Source organism: Oncorhynchus nerka, linkage group LG17 (genome assembly GCF_034236695.1).
Source record: "Oncorhynchus nerka isolate Pitt River linkage group LG17, Oner_Uvic_2.0, whole genome shotgun sequence".
Classification (NCBI taxonomy): Eukaryota; Metazoa; Chordata; class Actinopteri; order Salmoniformes; family Salmonidae; genus Oncorhynchus; species Oncorhynchus nerka.
Genome location: NC_088412.1, coordinates 46,012,773 through 46,031,084, shown reverse-complemented (window position 1 = coordinate 46,031,084; position 18,312 = coordinate 46,012,773). Strand labels below are relative to the sequence as shown.

General features: G+C 41.0%; 2 protein-coding genes across 4 annotated transcripts in view; both read right to left on the bottom strand.

The window, feature by feature from the left end:
• Positions 1-6,764, bottom strand: part of LOC115145324 (AP-1 complex subunit mu-1-like) — a 37,553-nt gene extending 30,789 nt beyond the window's left edge. Inside the window, exon 1 of the mRNA XM_029686812.2 lies at positions 6,525-6,764. Coding sequence (XP_029542672.1) covers positions 6,525-6,566 — 42 coding nt within the window. The 5' untranslated portion in view covers positions 6,567-6,764. The remainder of the gene's footprint in view (positions 1-6,524) is intronic.
• An 841-nt stretch (positions 6,765-7,605) lies between these two features.
• Positions 7,606-17,638, bottom strand: LOC115145323 (leucine-rich repeat-containing protein 19-like). 3 transcript variants are annotated; one of them, XM_029686810.2, is made up of 4 exons: positions 17,488-17,638; positions 11,458-11,581; positions 9,418-9,916; positions 7,606-9,248 (listed from the first exon to the last, which is right to left on the bottom strand). In XM_029686810.2, the coding sequence occupies exons 2-4, from the start codon at positions 11,566-11,568 to the stop codon at positions 8,836-8,838; spliced, it is 1,023 nt and encodes a 340-aa protein (XP_029542670.1). In that variant the 5' UTR covers positions 11,569-11,581; positions 17,488-17,638; the 3' UTR covers positions 7,606-8,835. The 3 variants fall into 3 exon arrangements, with proteins under 3 accessions (XP_029542670.1, XP_029542669.1, XP_029542671.1); XM_029686809.2 differs by having other exon boundaries at positions 17,464-17,637; XM_029686811.2 differs by lacking the exon at positions 17,488-17,638 and adding an exon at positions 16,978-17,378.
• Between the last annotated feature and the right edge of the window lie 674 nt (positions 17,639-18,312).

Here is an 18,312-nt window from a genome sequence, read left to right as displayed (position 1 = left end):
AATTCTGTCGCTGTACATTTCAAAAGTGCTGAACAAATAGTCATTGACTACATCCGTCCTAGCTCGCTCATTAATGTCTTAATCGAAATTACGGATTGCCTCTTGTCGTCCCTTTATGCCATAGTTTGTACGTCTCAATTGTCTGTAGAAACCATAATTGTTTAAGCAAGTCAACCATATCATGTTTTTTTAGGCAGTAAATGAGGCTGAATGAACTGTTTCGCTGCCAAACTCCGCTGATAGCCAGGTGTAGCAGTGGTATGGTGATGGGACTGCTGTTGGGACAGCTTTATGTAGGCCCTAACAGTTTGTGGGCCCCGTTTGTCACCGTTATAGTGCAATTCATGTATTGTTGAGTGTTGTGTAGTGGCTTTGCTGACATGCATCCCACAATTTTTTATTTTTTTGCCCCACCAAGATTTACATGATAAAATTGCCACTGCTTGTGAGGACTTTTGGGGACCAACAATTGATTCCCATTGAAAATCCTATTTTCCCTAAACCTAAACCTAAGCCTAACCATTACCCTAACCTCCAACCCAAACTCTAAACCTAACCATTACCCTAACCTTAACTCTAAACCTAACTGCTAACCCTAAACCTAGACCTAAGCCTTAAATAGCCTTTTTACATGTGAGGCCGGCAAAATCTTTCCATCTTTCAATTTGAGTTGGTTTCCTATTCTTTTGAGGACTTCTGGTACTCACAAGTATAATAAAATGTGTACACACACACACACACACACTCATTTCAACACCAATAACAAGATGAGTCAGTATTGAGAGTCGCTGGGCTGGAGCCCTCACACTCTGAAATAAGTGTTGAAAGAGATCAAAGCCTATGCTTGAGGGATCTCACACACTGAAGACATGGCCTTACAACCCTCTGTACTAGAGGGGCCTCTGTGCCGAGGAGATCACACAGGGCAGAGACAACAAAAGAGGAGGAAATAACCAATAAGACAAAGGAAATACCAAAATGAAAAACTCATCACACAGTGAAAGGATATGGACAGGCGGAACCCCAGACAGACGGACAGACATTTCAAAGGTTGTTGCATATAGAAAGCAGTCTGCCCTTGCAGGAAACACAAACGCTACCTGAATGTTAAGAACGTAGAGAAAAATGATAGATTTCAGTGTTCACAATTATTACCATTTTGAGAATAAATATGGCTTTGGAGGACGTGTTTGGCTTCTGCTTAAAATGTACATTAAACTGCCATTGAGGTTCAAGGAAATAAAAAGTTAAAATATTGTTCAAAACCCATTTGTCGCCAACCCTTCATCATGGTCATTCTTGTTTTAATCCCCAGCCACTGTCTGCAGTCATCCTGAGCTAACAAACCTCACTCCAGCCACCTTTAGTTTTTCATTAAAACACTTTCTCTGTTGAACCATTACATTTGTATTCTGCTAGCCTAGACTCCAGCCACGATACAGTGTTGGGGGTCTGGGTACCGTGAGACTAATATTCTGATAACTTTAAAAAGGTGAACCTAAGGACACACACACACACACACACACACACAGCAACTCCAATGGAGTTAGCCAGTGCATCTTGCTACAGTACTACAGAGACCAGACACAGACAGATCTGTCAGACTGCTGCAGTGATGTGGGAAGGGCTAGAGATTGAATGAGAGACATGTCTGGGAATATGAAAGCAGGCTTATGATTCAAGTTCAGTGCCACCTTTGGCTGACAAATAGTAAAACACACTGGCCGACTATGAGGGCCTGGTTTATTCACTCACAGACACAGACACACACACCATATCCCCTTAAAAATGATGGGATGATTCAGCCAGCGGACGTTTGTTTGGCAATGGGACACTGGTTATTGTCAATGAGGCATTGTTTACAATGTTTACAATCAATGTGAACTTCCGTCTCTGTATGACATCTCAGTTAAGGTAAACAGACCAGAGATCCCTCAGGTTCCATCTCAAATGGCACGCTATTCCCTACGTAGTGCACTACTTTTGAACAGGGGTCAAAAGTAGTGCACTGCATCAGGAATAGGGTACCGTTGGGAAACAAGCTCAGTGAAAAATCTATGACGCTACCAGAGGGTCTAAAATGACTTTCCCCTCCGAGAATGACATGGTTTGACAATCAAACACACACCATGGCCACTATATTTCACCTTGAAAAGAAATGTCAGGTTATATTTATGACCATGTCCCGTCATATGTCAGGCTATCTGTGTTTAAGACCCCTTCCCTTTTTCCACATTTTCTAACATTACAGCATTATTCTAGAATGGATTAAATACATGTTTTTCCTCATCAATCTACACACAATACCCCATAATGAAAAAGTGAAAACAGGTTTTTAGAAAGGTTAGCTAACGTTTTACAAATGAAAAACAGAAATACCTTATTTACATAAGAATTCAGACCCTTTGTGAGACTCGAAATTGAGCTTAAGTGCCTCTTGCTTCCATTGATCATTATTGAGATGTTCCTACAACTTGATTGGAGTCCACCTGTGGTAAATTCAATTGTTGGACATGATTTGGAAAAGGCACACCGGTCTACATAAGGTCCCACAGTTGACAGTGCATGTCAGAGCAAAAACCATGCTATGAGGTCGAAGGAAGAGTCCGTAGAGCTCAGAGACAGGATTGTGTCGAGGCACAGATCTGGGGAAGGGTACCAAAACATTTCTGCAGCATTGAAGGTCCCCAAAATCACAGTGACCTCCATCATTCTTAAATGGAAGAAGTTTGGAACCACCAAGGCTCTTCCTAGAGCTGGCCGCTCGGCCAAACTGAGCAATCAGGGTTAGAAGGGCCTTGGTCTGGGAGGTGATCAAGAACCCGATGGTCATTCTGACAGAGCTTTAGAGTTTCTCTGTGGAGATGGGAGAACCTTCTAGAAGGAAAACATATCTGCAGCACTCCACCAATCAGGCCTTTATGATAGAGTTGCCAAATGGAAGCCACTCCTTAGTAAAAAATCACATGACAGCCCGCTTGGAGTTTGCCAAAGCCATCTAAAGGACTCTCAGACTATGCAAAACCAGATTCTCTGGTCTGATGAAACCAACTCTTTGGCCTGAATGCAAAGCGTCATGTGTGGAGGAAACCAGGCACCATCCTTACGGTGAAGCATGGTGGTGGCAGCATCATACTCTGGGGATGTTTTTCAGTGGCAGGGACTGGGAGACTAGTCAGAATAGAGGGAAAGATGAAAGCAAAGTATAGAGATCCTTGATGAAAACCTACTCCAGAGCGCTCAGGACCTCAGACTGGGGCCAAAGTTTACCTTCCAACAGGACAACGACTCTAAGCACACAGCCAAGACAACGCAGAAGTGGCTTCAGGACACGTCTCTGAATGTCCTTGAGTGGCCCAGCCAGAGCCCAGACTTGAACCCGATCGAACATCTCTGGAGAGACCCGAAAATAGCTGTGCAGCGACGCTCCCCATCCAACCTCACAGATCTTGAGAGGATCTCCCCAAATACACGCGTGCCAAGCTTGTAGTGTCATACAAAAGAAGACTAAAGGATGTAATTGCTGCCAAAGGTGCTTCAACAAAGTACTGAGTAAAGGGTCTGAATATGTATGTAAATGTGATATCAGTTTTTAATTTGTAATAAATTTGCAACAATTTCTAAAAAACTGTTTTTGCTTTGTAATTAAGGGGTATTGTATGTAGACTGATGAGGGGGAAAAAAAGCTTTTTTAAATCCATTTTATAATAAGACTGTAAAGTAACAAAATGTGGAAAAGGTCAAGGGGTCTGAATACTTTCCGAATTCACTGTATATTACTTAAGACAGCAAACGTGAGAGTGTAGTTTAAAAGTAGCCTAGTGTACACACATCCAGAATTGCATGTGCAGGGTACACAAAGTAGAGTAACGAAATAAATGCTCCAGTTGTTTAATTCGCTCATTCAAACCGCTTGGGCTCATTCATCAGTGTGTTGGTGTAAACGTTTTATTTCAAATACATGATTGTAGTCAGTGTGAAAAACAAAGCAGCCATTTATCAGCATAACGATATATTTCAAAGAACGACACATTCAGTTGACCAATACAGCATAAAAAACGACCTTCATAACATCTCAAACTTCAAGACCAAGCACACAATGCGTGGATACAGTGTATCCAGACACTCTAGCCTCGATCGATGGATAGATACATAGATAGATATCCTCAGCCTCCAGTACAGCCCATCTGGGTTGGTTTTAGCAGGGAGAAGGCCTGAGGGCAGAAAAGGCTTTAGCACTGATAGGGATCCAGGGACCCATCCCCTTAATAACAACCTCAGGATCTCATTCTCCACAATAGTATTACCACAACCACACAAAGAAGGGAAGTCCGGTTTGGCTTGATTAGCCTATAGTCTGCTGTCTGAGTGAGCAGGTACCCCAGACTTTGTATGCAAACCTCTAACCATGAACGAGCCAATTAAACTAGGCTATTAATGCACCTTATCTTGTGTTCATAGAGTTGCCTAATAAGACATTAAACGTGACATGCAAGTCCAATGGGGGCAGATGACGCTAGTTTCTACTTGACAGTTTGAGGGACATTTATGCTTTTTCTTTCAGAAATGCTTTCTTGAACATGTTAACTTTTATGTGCCTTCATTACAAACTTGTATGGGATCCGTAAATATTCATTTTGATTTTATTTTATTACGAGCCTAGTTTAGCCAATGAGAAAGCACTTAGCTACATGTGACCCACCACCTGGATTAGGTCATATGCAGCAACATTTGAAATAGTTTTTTACATTGGACAAAAGTAGAGACTCCAGGCTAGAAAATTGTATATCATGCACTGCAGTTGAGGAACAATGAGAAAGTAATTTTGAAAACACGTGTAACCCCACTGTTGAGAAAATGGCCTATGAATGTTTTGGTACACCTACTGGAGACCTTTTCTTTGTCTACACCCACTCAGCATTGTTCACACCCGTCTCTTTGAGGGTTCACAGTATTGTAAACAACCAAAGATTTCAAGACTAAAAGTGGTAGCAAAAAGTAGTAGTGAAAATACACTTCTAGTCCTTGGCCTTTATCCTAATCTGATTTTGGTGCAGGCCAGGTTGTTCTTCACATTACCGTCTCTGGTAAACACACACTATATCAAATCAAATCTAAGTTTATTTGTCACATGCAGAGGATACAGAAGGTGAAAATGGTACAGTGAAATGGTCACTTGCAGAGTGGAGTCTTTTGTTTAGACATGTAGCTAGCTAAACAACTGGGAACTCATTTGGAAAGCTGTGAAAGCCTGTTTGCAGATGAAGAGAGAGGTCCCAATGAATGTCCCAAGACTGAGACTAAAGGGTATAACCTATATCATGGATTATACAGTATGTTAGCAAATGTTGTATACAAAAATGCAGTTAAAACATCACGCACAATGTGTATATACCTTCTATAACAGGAGCAGGTCAACCCTGCTGGAGGTCTGCTGGGTGTGCAGGGTTCTGTTTCAGCCCAGCAATAACACACCTGATTCAACTTGTCAAACCTACTGTAATGAGGTGATAATCAAGTGTACTGTTGCTGGTCTGGACCTGACGTCTGCTCACCCCGTAAAGAGCTGGGGTATGTGGAGCAAGGTTGGCTACCTCTGGTATATCATTATTTTTGTTGTTCACCTGAAATGATGCTTTAGTAATAATAACCTACTTGTATTACTCAATTATCTATTGTTGTTTAGACTGTAAAGAACTAGTGTCAATGTTGATTAATCACAAGTCACAATCCTGCAATAAATAGGGGGAGGAGTGGTAACATTATCACGTATGTGCTGGCTGTTTATAACTGCACATCTTTATCAGTAGAATCCTTTCCTGCCTTGAATGGAAGAGTTTAGTTCTTCTCCAACCTCATCCATCCACGGTGTGCCTGTCCTGCACACTGCTACTCCCTCAAAAAAAATGTTTAAACAAGTTTTGTCATCTGTGCTGTCCACGCCTATACTGTGAGTGTCCTATCCTCCTCAATTGTTCAAGTCACCAGCCTCCAATGGCGTTGAACCATCATAACGATATTGAAATAATCTACCTAGCATTGATTAAGGTTAAAAACCGGGTCTGTGCCACCCCATTTAAAATGTTCTGGACACGCCACTGCCTACACCTGCTGAGAATGTGTATAAGTGATTGAGAAATAACTTATCAAGAAATTCGTTTTATTTGATGTAGGTGTAGGGTTCAGAGAGTGCTGAGGTAGATTGCTATTTCTCTGCCGACAAAAAAAAACGGAAAATTGAGCCGATCACGAAGTTAAATAGCTGTGCTGTGAATGTAATGTGACATTGACGTATTAAGAAATAAACAACGACATTTAGTTGTAAGTAATCAAAGATAATAAACAAGTGTGTAATTTTACTATAGCCTGCCCTACCGCTATCTTTCATATTTTTATCTGCGCTTATAGTTTTACGCACGGATTACTGCGCTACACTGGCAGGTGCAGACTGTGCTCAGCGCTGTTGATCTCGATGCCTTAACAATAAACTTCTCCGCCACGTAAACTGTCAAATCTCAACTCACCTTGCCTTTAAGATCCAGAATAAATATAGCAGACGCCGACATCCTGATAAACGAATAACGGACAATATACAGATGTTTTGACGTTCAATATCCCTTACAACATTTTATCCAGTGAACCTCCGATCTCTCTGGCTCTGTTGTCTAAACCACGCCACGGCTCTTTTCCGGGTAGTATTTCGTCGTCAGACCTGTCGAGCAGCTTTCAACCCAACAGAGCATGCAAAACCAACCCACGGTGTGGACAGTCAGTCTGTGCGCGAGTCGCTACATCAATGAATGGGTTTATATACCACGGTATCGATTATCTTCTGCTCTACTGAGGTTATGCATAAACTACTACCAGGAGTGTTTGTCTATTGTACTATATAAAACATTGTTATAACTTATTATAGATCGATGCATACCTGTGTTTCAAAATAATTTGATGGCTTTTTCTACAGAAGTGTGCTATTGAACTTAAAAACGTTTATTTGATCTACAAATGTATGAAAGTGGAGTGCAAGCACACCCCCCCAAAAAAAAAAAATTATGCCGGAACTCAAAAAAGCAAACTCAAAACAAATTGATTGATTATTTGATCCACTTTCTATAATCATTTTCAAATATATTTGTATTTCAAGTCCGTACAAAATCAACCCTACTTGGAAATCCAATGAAAGACACACATCCACAGGTACCCTATTGCAAAGCTACACTGAGTTGGCTCTGCTCTGAGAGAGATTGCTATTGTCAGTTTTGTATTCATCTGTGACTGTTTTTTCCCTCCCAAGATGATGGAGATAGACATTGTCATGTCTTTGGCTATGCCGGAATAAGTGATATGACATGCTATTCTATAAAATTATTTCTCCATAATTAATATTACCTGATTGAGCTAATCAGTAATTAACTAGAGAGTTGGGGCACCAAAAAATTATATTTATAGAGCTGTTATCTTCCGAATAAACTTAAAGACCTAGTAATATTTTACATCAATACCAGTCAATATTAATCATCATCTTAATTCAGTCTCATCTGAAAGTTGTAAATTCTTGGTTATCTGCACGAACCCTGGCTAACAAGTTGAATCATCAATACAAAATTGGGTTTAATTATTTATTTACTCAATACCTAACTAATCACACAGACTTACACATACACATAATTAAATCCTAACTTGATTACAAATGACGTCATAAAGGAAAATGTCCCTAGCGGGCGGAACAGATATGACAGCTTGTTACACAAAATAAAAGGGTCTGGGTTTGAGTGAAAGAGCGGGAAGACTGAGGAACAAAGGGCGAAGCTGTGCTATCGTAAATGCAGTATCTTATGCATTCTAAATTACCGCCCATTTGGAAAAGGAAAATGCAATAAATATTTACTCTGAGCTGCGCTTCGGTAGGTTGGTACTTTGAAGAATGTTTCTGCTGGTAAAGTGGATGCGTTGTAGTAACGTCGTTGTGTGGTAGATGGAATACTCTGTCTGTTCCTTCCTAACATGAATTTGCAGCTGCTGTTGCTAACTCATGGCTAGGAGGTATCACTTCTGTAGCGAATAAGAGTTCAAAGTTCATACTATTCACAACCAAAGCTCATGCTGATGTTGGCTTCGTTCTGTAGTTATTATCTGAACCATTCTGACATCAGACCGCCGTCCTCACATCCTCGGAACAGGAGGTTATATTGTCATCAAGGCTTTATATAGGAAGGGAGAGGAGGGCGTGTTTGAAAAGTTGTATAGCCCATGTCCCTTCACAGGGGTGGGCCACTGATTGAGCAGAGCCCTACCTTATGAAAACCCAAATCTCACATTTTAGAAGCTAAAATCACATTTCATCCCATCACGAATAATTTCATATTCAAACATTTATATTGAACAACAATTCCATGTGAATCCGATAACTCTGATGTGTAGACTTTCCACTGTAGAGTTTATGTAATCTTATCATTGATGAGAATGTCTCAGATGACAACCGAACTGACATCATATTCATTAAGTACCACCGCATATGTTCAATTGGTCGGATTACCAGAATATAGTTCATTTCCCCCCACCTTCTGATGTTCCCAGAATCTCTATGTTAACCAAGGGTTTTGCAAATGTAACATCAGTAGGGTAGAGAGAGGAAAAAGGGGGGAAGAGGTATTTATGACTGTCATAAACCTACCCCCAGGCCAACGTCATGACAACATGCATATATTTGATATCAGCATTGGCCCTAATCAGTGTCCAAATTGGCTACAGTGACCTCTCTCTCTCTCTGTATGTCTGTCTGTCTTTCTCTCTAATTTCTCTCTCCCCTCTTTCTCCCCTCCCATTCCACCTCTTCTAGCCAATGGAAAATACCATGTCATCCTCCTCCTCCTCCTGCAGTTCCAGTGCCCTCTTAGCCCTCTCCCTCTCGCTGGCTTGTATGTAGTTGTCCTCTATGAAGCCATCATCATCATCCTCCTCATCCTCCATGTACATCTCTCCCTGGGGGACAGCAGCAGGGTAGGGGCTCCGTGCCTGTCCCCCATGGTTGTGCATAGAGAAGCCTACCTCCAGGCTGTTGGGGTCACACTGGCTGGCTGTGTCCCCCTCGATCAGCCGGGTGTGACGGTAACTGGCCAGGTAGCGGCGGACCAGCTGGCATTTGGCCAGGACAGCGATGAGGAGGGAGAGGGAGATGGCCGACACCAGTACTGCTACCAGGTACTGCCAGCTTTTGGAGAAACGGCTCTGACCACCATCCTCACTGCCTGTTGGGAGAAGGGAATAGCTTTTACTGCTCAAATCATTATTTTTATGTTCACTGCCAAAACAGCAAAGACCACGTGAGTAAGAGTGGCAACAGATAATTGATACTAAGTACATAGAAATGAATTGATATAATGAAGCAGATGTAAGTTATATAACTGAGATCCATACCATTAGTTGTAGTCATTGAGTTAGCTGGAGTTGGGCTGGGATGTTCAATGACCTCTAACAGTTTCCTATTGAATGGTCTTCTAATTCCTGTCGACGTATCATCAGAGCCATGGTCAAGCTCTTGGTTCCCATTGAGATCCAGGAAGGATATAGTTTGAGCAGAAACAGATAGGGGGGCTTGCAGTATGTTGTGCCCCAGAAACAGCTTCCCTAACCTGGGTAAACCCTGCAGAGCTCCAGCCTCCATGGAGGTCAGTTGGCAACCACTGAGGTCTAGTATCTGCAGGAAGGGCAGGCTGCAGAAGTGGCCTTTCTCCAGCAGAGGGAGGTAGTTTCCTGAGAGATTTAGGTTAACCAGCTGATCCAACCTCTGTAGTTGTCTGAGGTGTTGAGGGTTAGTAAGGTTCAGGTGGTTATGAGAGAGGTCCAGTGCGGTTGCATTGTTCCATATCTCTGTTGGAATATGGGCCAGTTTCCTCCAACTGCAGTTAAATGATGCCTTGTGGAAGAGATGGACAAGATTGGTCAAGCCAACCCTTCCAATTTTGTGGTTGCCATTTTGCAAGAATCAAGAAGAGTTTTGAAAAGAATAAATCAACTTCAGGATTTTCTCCCTAAAACCATTGTATGGGTGAATTGAAAGGCAATTATTAAAATGGTGATGTTAAAATTCATGAGGAAGGTCATTCCACCAATTCAGTACCTTTTGAGAAGTGTAAATTGGTAAGAAAAGAAGAAGTTTGATTTCACCTAATTATAACTTTCTGTCATAAAGAGCACATGTTCAATGTCATAAAACCAGTGTTCCCATCTCAAGAGGTGAAATTGAAAAAGAAATGGCTTTAAAAAGTGTCTATTAAGTGCCTTTGTAGGACGTCATCGTAAATAAGAATTTGTTCTTAACTGAATCACCTAGTTAAATAAAGGTCAAATACATCAAATTAAAATAAAAAAAAGAGCCAAATAAACAGGGTTCACCGTAACAGGGTTGACGATTTCTTCTTAAATCAGCCATAAATCCCTTTGTTAGAGGGAAGATGGAAGCTTCTTTGTGTGCAACAGGGAATTTTAAAAAAGGTGTACAATTAATTTTTTTAATTTTTTAAACATATCTAGCCTGTCTACCTATGGGTACCAGGGTTGACGTGTTCTGCTTGATCCGCTCCGTTTTCCACCACAAAACACCAGAAAATGGCCAAAAAGAGTAGAACCAGCTCATTTGCTTTTACTCTATGATTTGACTATTAGATGTTCAATGTTTCTTTAGAAATAAATATTTAGAAAGGAATAGTTTCACCATATTAAAACGAGAGTTCAGTGCACATAACATGGTTGACCATAAAACGAGGGACAGACGTAAATTAATCACCAATCAAATGAAATAAATCATCTTCAGACATGACTTTGTCAAAACAGCAAAATCACTAAGGCTCTACAATGATAGTGAAACGTGGAGAAATGTTAGGATTAAGGGGGTTCAAATCTTCCTAGAGGTGACACAGGGGGGACATGTCAAAATGCAGTATTTTTGCACTTTAGCAAGCCTTTATTCACATAAAATAAATCTGATTTATTGAATTGTCCATGTGGTAAATATTAAAGGGCACTTTATTTAATAAAACAGGCTTATACAATTCAATATTTAGTGCACAATGTCTACTGAAAAAAATCAAAGGCCCTCATTTTGTGGAATGACCCAGGAGTCTTTGCAACTGTCTAGTGCTAATGACTAAATATTGAATGTTATCACTTTAAAACAGAAGGATAAAGAAAACCATCTAATATTTAACGGATCAATTTGTGAAAAACAAATAGATTTGCTGAAAGAAGCACAATCTTGACATATCATTCTAATGTTGATATCCTATAACGAAGTAGACGCGACTCCCAGAGGTAACACTAGTTTACTGTATGATCAACAACGGGAGAAGTGTAGCACAAACAGGAAATTCTCCATTGTGTCATCCTCATGTGACTGCTTAGAACTGAACAAAGGGAAGAACATGGGGAGAAGGACAAAGCTGTGTGCGTCTTTCTTACCGTGCCAGTATTGACAGTACACGGGCCAACAATGTGACCGTGAAGTGTGTTCCAACTAACTGTTCCCCAGAAACACAAAACCACACACAGACCGGGGCCCCAGGACCCCATGGTTCCCTACTTCCTGTAGAAATGACAAATAGAGAAACACAATACATATTAATCAGACTGAAAAGTAAGTCAGAACTAGAATTGGACTGCATTTGTGTAGCAATTATAACCTGACTTACGGGGCAAATAGGGCCTATGGCCTAACTGAAATAGACCTGACCAGGAAACACTACTAGCCCTAAAAAACACCAGAATTGGGTTGAAAAACATAAACAGTTTTTGACATGTACAATCAAAGCTGCAACCAGTGACCTCTGTGCTCTTCTGTCAGTGAATATGTTAAATGTACATTTGTTTGCATGTGATGTTGATTCATGCTGTCATAAATGACTTATTGCACTCTGAAGATGTCTATTGGCATGTTCTCACAAAGACAACAGTCCGTCCATTCCAGCTTAGTGTTCCCACCAGTTTAGTGTTGTACATGTTCTATGAAGATGTGTGTACACACTTTCTATGCACTAAAAAGTTGATTTGAAGCATTTAGTTATAGAATGAAGAGCTTTTCACACACAATAGCAATAGCTTTTGTTCTGCAGAGTGCTCTTACGTAGTTCTTCTTAGAACCATTTGTATCTTCCTCTCTCTTTATTTTTTCACCCTGCCTCTTCTGTTTTCAGAGTCCTCTTGGCACCGTGGTGATTTTTCACAGAGGGGCCAGGCTGGCTGGTCGGTCTGCCATTAGGCCTCTTCCCCTCTCCTTCTCCTGCTATTCAGCTCAGCATTGTTGGCTGTAAACACCCGAGTGGGGCTCTTTTTATCTCTTCCTGTCCTCACACAGCTAAGGCACAAAAACAACACGCCAGGCCTGGGAGCTATGGAAAGCCTAGGAGCCCACAAGGGGCTGTGTGTGTAATAGTAGGGTGTGTGTATGTGTGTGTGCGTATAACTAGCGTGTGTGCATGCTTGTCTGTGTGTCTGCATCTGCATTAGCGTTTGTGACTGCATGAGTGTGCACTGTATGTTTAAGAGTAGGCTTTGAGGGCTTCCCGGGTGGCGCAGTGGTCTAAGGCGCTGCATCGCAGTGCTAGCTGTGCCACCAGAGACTCTGGGTTTGAGCACAGGCTCTGTCGCAGCCGGCCGCGACCGAGAGGTCCATGGGGCGACACACAATTGGCCCAGCGTTGTCCGGGTTAGGGAGGGTTTGACCGGCAGGGATATCCTTGTCTCATCTCGCACTAGCGACTCCTGTGGTGGGCCGGGCGCTGACCAGGTCGCCAGGTGTACAGTGTTTCCTCTGACACATTGGTGCGGCTGGCTTCCGGGTTGGATGTGCATTGTGTCAAGAAGCAGTGCGGCTAGGTTGGGTTGTGTTTCAGAGGACGCATGGCTCTCGACCTTCGCCTCTCCTGAGTCCGTACGGGAGTTGCAGCGATGAGACAAGACTGTAACTACTACCAATTGGATACCACGAAAAAAGGGGTAAAAATAAATAAATATATTTAAAAAGAGTAGGCTTTGAAAGGAGTGCCAAAGAGCTCTTTGACCACCACACTACCACACCTCCCTCTCTCTCACACACTCCCATCCCTGCAGCCCAGTGCCACCTCTTGCTGTTCTGTAATGGGTTGCCTAGGTCCTGTCCTTCTCCTCCCTCTCCTCTCTGGGTACAAAGCCATCCTGCATCTGATCTCCTGGTGCCGCTGAGCAAGTCATCCTACCACCTTCCTCCACCTCCTCAGTCCTTAGTCATGGTGCCAGATATATGTTTGTGTTATTTGTTTTGCGTTTTGCGTGATGAACTAAGTGATGCCATTGTTTGTCAAGAATGAAGGACATGGTTTGATCATACAGTGATTGGAAAAACAGCTGGCAAAGAGAGAGGGAGGTTGTTTATGAGGAAGGTTTTAGGCATGCAATAGGGTGGTATTCTTAACAATAGTTATTCTTTACTTTAAAGAAGTTTCACATCTACGACTGCAACTATGTGAATTCTACTGTTTGTCCTAAACAAAGAAAGTGGTAATGGGTACAATCCTTTCTAACATTTACTTAAAGGCCTACACACTCTGCAATGTCATCAATAGAGCCAAGCTACTACTGCAAACAAAAGCACCATGAAACTGATATATTTAGCTTTAGAGGTTAGTCAGATAGCAGAGTAATACATTTGATGGACTAATACCTCTTACCAGTGTTGTGTTCAAGACCACCTAAAGCGAGACTGATTCAAGACCAAGACTATAGAGGGGGACAAGGGGTCTGAGACCGAGTCAAGCCCGAGACCATAAAAATGAAAGTCCAATTCAAGACCATGATTGTACATTTTGTCAAATCACCACCATAATAACAGTTCAACATGTCCAGTTTTTCTGTGCTCATATTTCAGACCAACAAATGGATTTTTTTGACATTCAGAATAGTGAAAAAATGCATGCTGAGGGAAAATAGAGCCACTCTACAAATGATTGCTCACCCAAACACAGTGGGGAACTGAAGGCTTTCTACGCCTTCAGAGAAGGGCTAAGGATTTATAAAAGAATGATTATAATATAACTATATTACTATTTTCAATGATGTTCTAATTTAATTGCTTCAGTTTTTGTTGGAATGGAAAGGGTTAACACTGAAGAGAAAAAAAAAGATCCAATCAGGATTTTTCTTTGCTGGTCTCTGGGGAGATAAATCTAGCTAGCTTAGTCAGCCATTTGCTAGGCCATCAGAACCTAGATAAAGGCATCTGCTATTCAACTGTATTAGGGCACAAAAAAATGGTGTGCCAGTGGAAACAACCAATCACATTTTGACTTAATGAGTGGGACGATTTTTACTCAAATTTATGGAAACATCTGCCTTCTTGAAAGCCAACAGGTCACTGTGCAACAGCTTGCAGTAGTTTTCCCACGGTCTAGCTAGCTAGCTTTTGTTGTCGGCTAGTTTGCAGTGGCTGCTGCAGGTGTTATCAAAGAGGATGTTGTTGCTAATTTGTTAGCTTCTCCCTTTCAAGAATAACTTTCATCAAGAAGTTAAGTTTCAAATTATCATCTGCTGAGTAGAACTGTGTTTTTTTGTTGCAGCTCTCTTGCTGTTGTTAGCTATCTCTTTGAAAATAACTCGTGTGTGAAACATTGTTCCATTTAAAGTGGAACTGACAGCATTTTAACAACATGACATTTTATTAAAATCTGTTCATACACACACCAAGGAAGATTTTTTTTTTTATCTGACAAGCGACTACTTAGATACAGTATGGTCATTTTCATAAATTCTTAGTATGTTTTGGAATTATGTATACCAAGGCATAGTGGCTGTGCATTTGGAGAAGTAATAGAAACTGCAGTAAATAAAACGGAATAAAAACATCTGTCTTGTCCAGGACCGGAGTCTACACAGACCGGTGCGCAATAGCCAATCAGAGCTACAGTGGACCTTCATACAAACAAGCCATTTGCCACATGGGCCTGCAATCATTCACTTTCAACTGGACTGTGTGTTCATAGGCATGACTTTAGATCATTAGAACGCATTCGCCAAAAGCCACAAAATACACCTGAATGGATTTCTGCAAATCTATGTATTGATCAAACAACAATGAACAGGTCGTCTCTCTCTCCCTCAGTTATGCACATCAACAAGATCAACAACTAATGCTAGCCAGAGCAAGATGAGCTAAAATCTAATGAAGAAACATTAGACAAACCCTCATAAGTTTTAAGCTAGTTGGCCGTCAGAATTGCCCTGATAAATGATGGGGGAATTGTAGCATCTTTGTGTATAGCCACTTAAAAACGATATGAGGGGGGAAAAAATCAGTCACTCACCCACACATCCTCCTAGAAGCTAGCTCGCTATCTAGCTAACTTTAGGCTCCGTGTTTTTAGCTAGCTACATAAATAGATACACTAGCCTATTAGCCAAATTATGACTGACTTGTGATCATTGCCCTTGCTATTTTGATTGAATTGACATTCCCAGCGTTAGTTACATTTCAGTCATTGAAACTGAGACAGTGCATCCCGAATGGAGGCAGCAAACAATGTACCGGGCTTTACAACCTAAAGGCAGTGTGTTTTGGACTACCAAGAAATGTATTAGTGAATTATAATAATCATGCATTGAAATGCATGCATCTGTTCTGCCAACAATGCCTTAGTGTACTTCTTGGAACGTTGAATAAAAAATAAAAAACTATTTTTAAAACCTCTTATAAAGTTAGAATGAAATTAAATGAAATGTTTTTTGCAATGGGAAGTAATAGTTGTACATTTCGATTGGGAAATGCTGAATCGTTTTTGTTTACTTATGATTGGGACCTACTGGCTTATTAATGTCAGAGTTTATGGACTGCTGTGTGTGACTGCTGTCTTTCCATTGGCCCTATGCAGTGGTGTAGTGGTGCCTGGAGAAATCGGTATGCTCTAATTTAACTAAAAATTTCCCAATTAAAAACCCTGTCTGAAAAATCCTGTTTTCCTGTTTTTTTTGTGAGTTTTTCTATGGATTTTTTTCATTTCCCCCCCCATTTTTTTATATTGAAAAAAAAAATACACATTTGATGGTCTAAATCCACAACAATGCTTCAACCACATTCATCTGATTGGGTGGGCCTGTAAGGGCCTGGCTCCCCAGTGGGTGGGCCTGTCCACCCAGGCCCATTCATGTCTATGCCCCTGATGCAAACAGCACATCATGACAATTGCACATCACAAATAGCCAACTAACCAACACTTCGGACGAAACTTTTTCAATACCTGGTTTGCATACCCATCGTTGCCTTAGTTTGTATTTGCTGGTAGATATCATACCTGGAAACGTCTTTCCTACCCTACCGGCTAGCGATTTTGTGTGCTGCTCCATGCTAAAAACCAATTGAGAGCCTTTTTTTTCTTAACTCATGCTGCCTGCAGATGATATTCCGCCGAAACTAGGCTGTGTGTTTGGCGTGTGAATATATCTCACGTGCCTTGCGATTGTGTAGGGAACTTTGCATGATTTCTCTATCGTACTAAAAGTCGTATACCTCCACTACCCTACTTTGAAATGGATTAAGAACTGAACAAAAGAGAGCATACTGTTTACAGCTGCGTATACCCTCCACTACACCACTGGGTCTTTGTGTTTTACGAAAAGTGCACTCTCCTACATGAGTAAACTGATATTACGATTGCTGTCCTTTCAGACTCACGAACCTGTCACACACTGAAGGCGAATATGTTTGGCACTGCGCAAACATGTCTATAATAGATATAAAGACTGTTAAGATATTCATGTTTCATATTTGGCCTGTCGAAGCGGTTTTATGCGCTGACTGAATGGAAGATGATAATTAGGAGTTTTTTTTTTACTCCGCTGGTCTCGGGAAGAAATGACGAATCCTCAATGTCCGAGACCGAGTACACCGAGACAAGACGGAGACGCTCAATATGTAGTCTCGAGGACGGGATCGAGTACTACAACACTGCTTCTTACCTTTTTTTGCGCTCTACTTCTCCATTGTAATGTAACTGGACCTCACCACAACATCCTGCCTGAATGAACAATGGTCAGCGGCTGTCAAAGGTTTAGCCTTATTTTGTGTGCATGACTGACTGGTAGAGCAGCATTGGCTTGCAATATGATATCTTACTCAGAAATGGACCCATGCGTCTATGTATTTATTTCTCTCTCTCATGAATCTACTTTCATTTGAATATATATTGCCATATCCATCCAAATGTAATTAGTGATATACAGTATACTAGTTGAGATTGTTCAAAAGGTTCTTTCCATTTGGTTATTATACTAGTAAGTTTTCATAGTAGTATATAGCAAGATACTGTAATTAGTGTATGCACTGAAATATCAACAGGTGGACCAGGGAAGTCATATGACCTCAGTGTTGACAAATGTAAACAAGGTAACAACAGCCCAAAAGGGAAAGGTTTTGAGAAAGTCCACTTGTTAGAAGTGTCCTACCTGGTCAGCCTGGTCAATATGTACCTGAAACTCAGGTGCGGATATGACCCTCTTCCTTATAGCTCACATTGAAGCAGCATTGTCACTGAACATTTGTTTTCACCTTTGCTATAAAATGGAGGCTGAAAGGGGTGCATTCACCTCAATCATGTTGCGAAGGACAAGTCAATGAGTAACTTTGTAACTACATAGGTGCACTCGCCTCCTACTTTCACTAGACCTGGCCTCAGTCAATATTGCCATGCAGTAAAGGAAGGCGGTTGCTTTGAAATGACATGCTTTGTCCTGCATGTCCGACTGTGTACACACAATAGCAGTCTGTTCTACAGATAACACTTTCCAGTCATCTGAGTTCACAGCTGAGAATCCATGTTATTTACACATCAATACAAATTCATATTTACACATTACATAGGTCTACTTATCAAAACACGGTCTATCCACAGTCGGGGTATGATATAGCACAGACAATACTGTACATTTAAAACCAGTTATTAAATGTAACCAAATGTGATCTATGTAACCCCAAAATAAATGGTTTATCACGAGAGGCCCGTAGAAAATAACTAGTAATTGAGCATACTCCAAGAAAGGTTCAAATCTAAACTTTCTGGTAAAAAAAAGTTAGGAATTCCTGAGGTGTAGTCCCTTTTGAGGACACAAGCTCAAGTGCACAGTACAAATATGAAAAATATTTTATATTGTATTTCCTATTCAACAAAACTGTATGGATAAGGCTTGAAATGCTTACATGCTTTCTAAATATAGCATAATCAAATTCTAAAACCACTAACTATAAGATTTCACCTTCCTTATAACTGTCAAATACATATTTGTATGTTTAGTGTT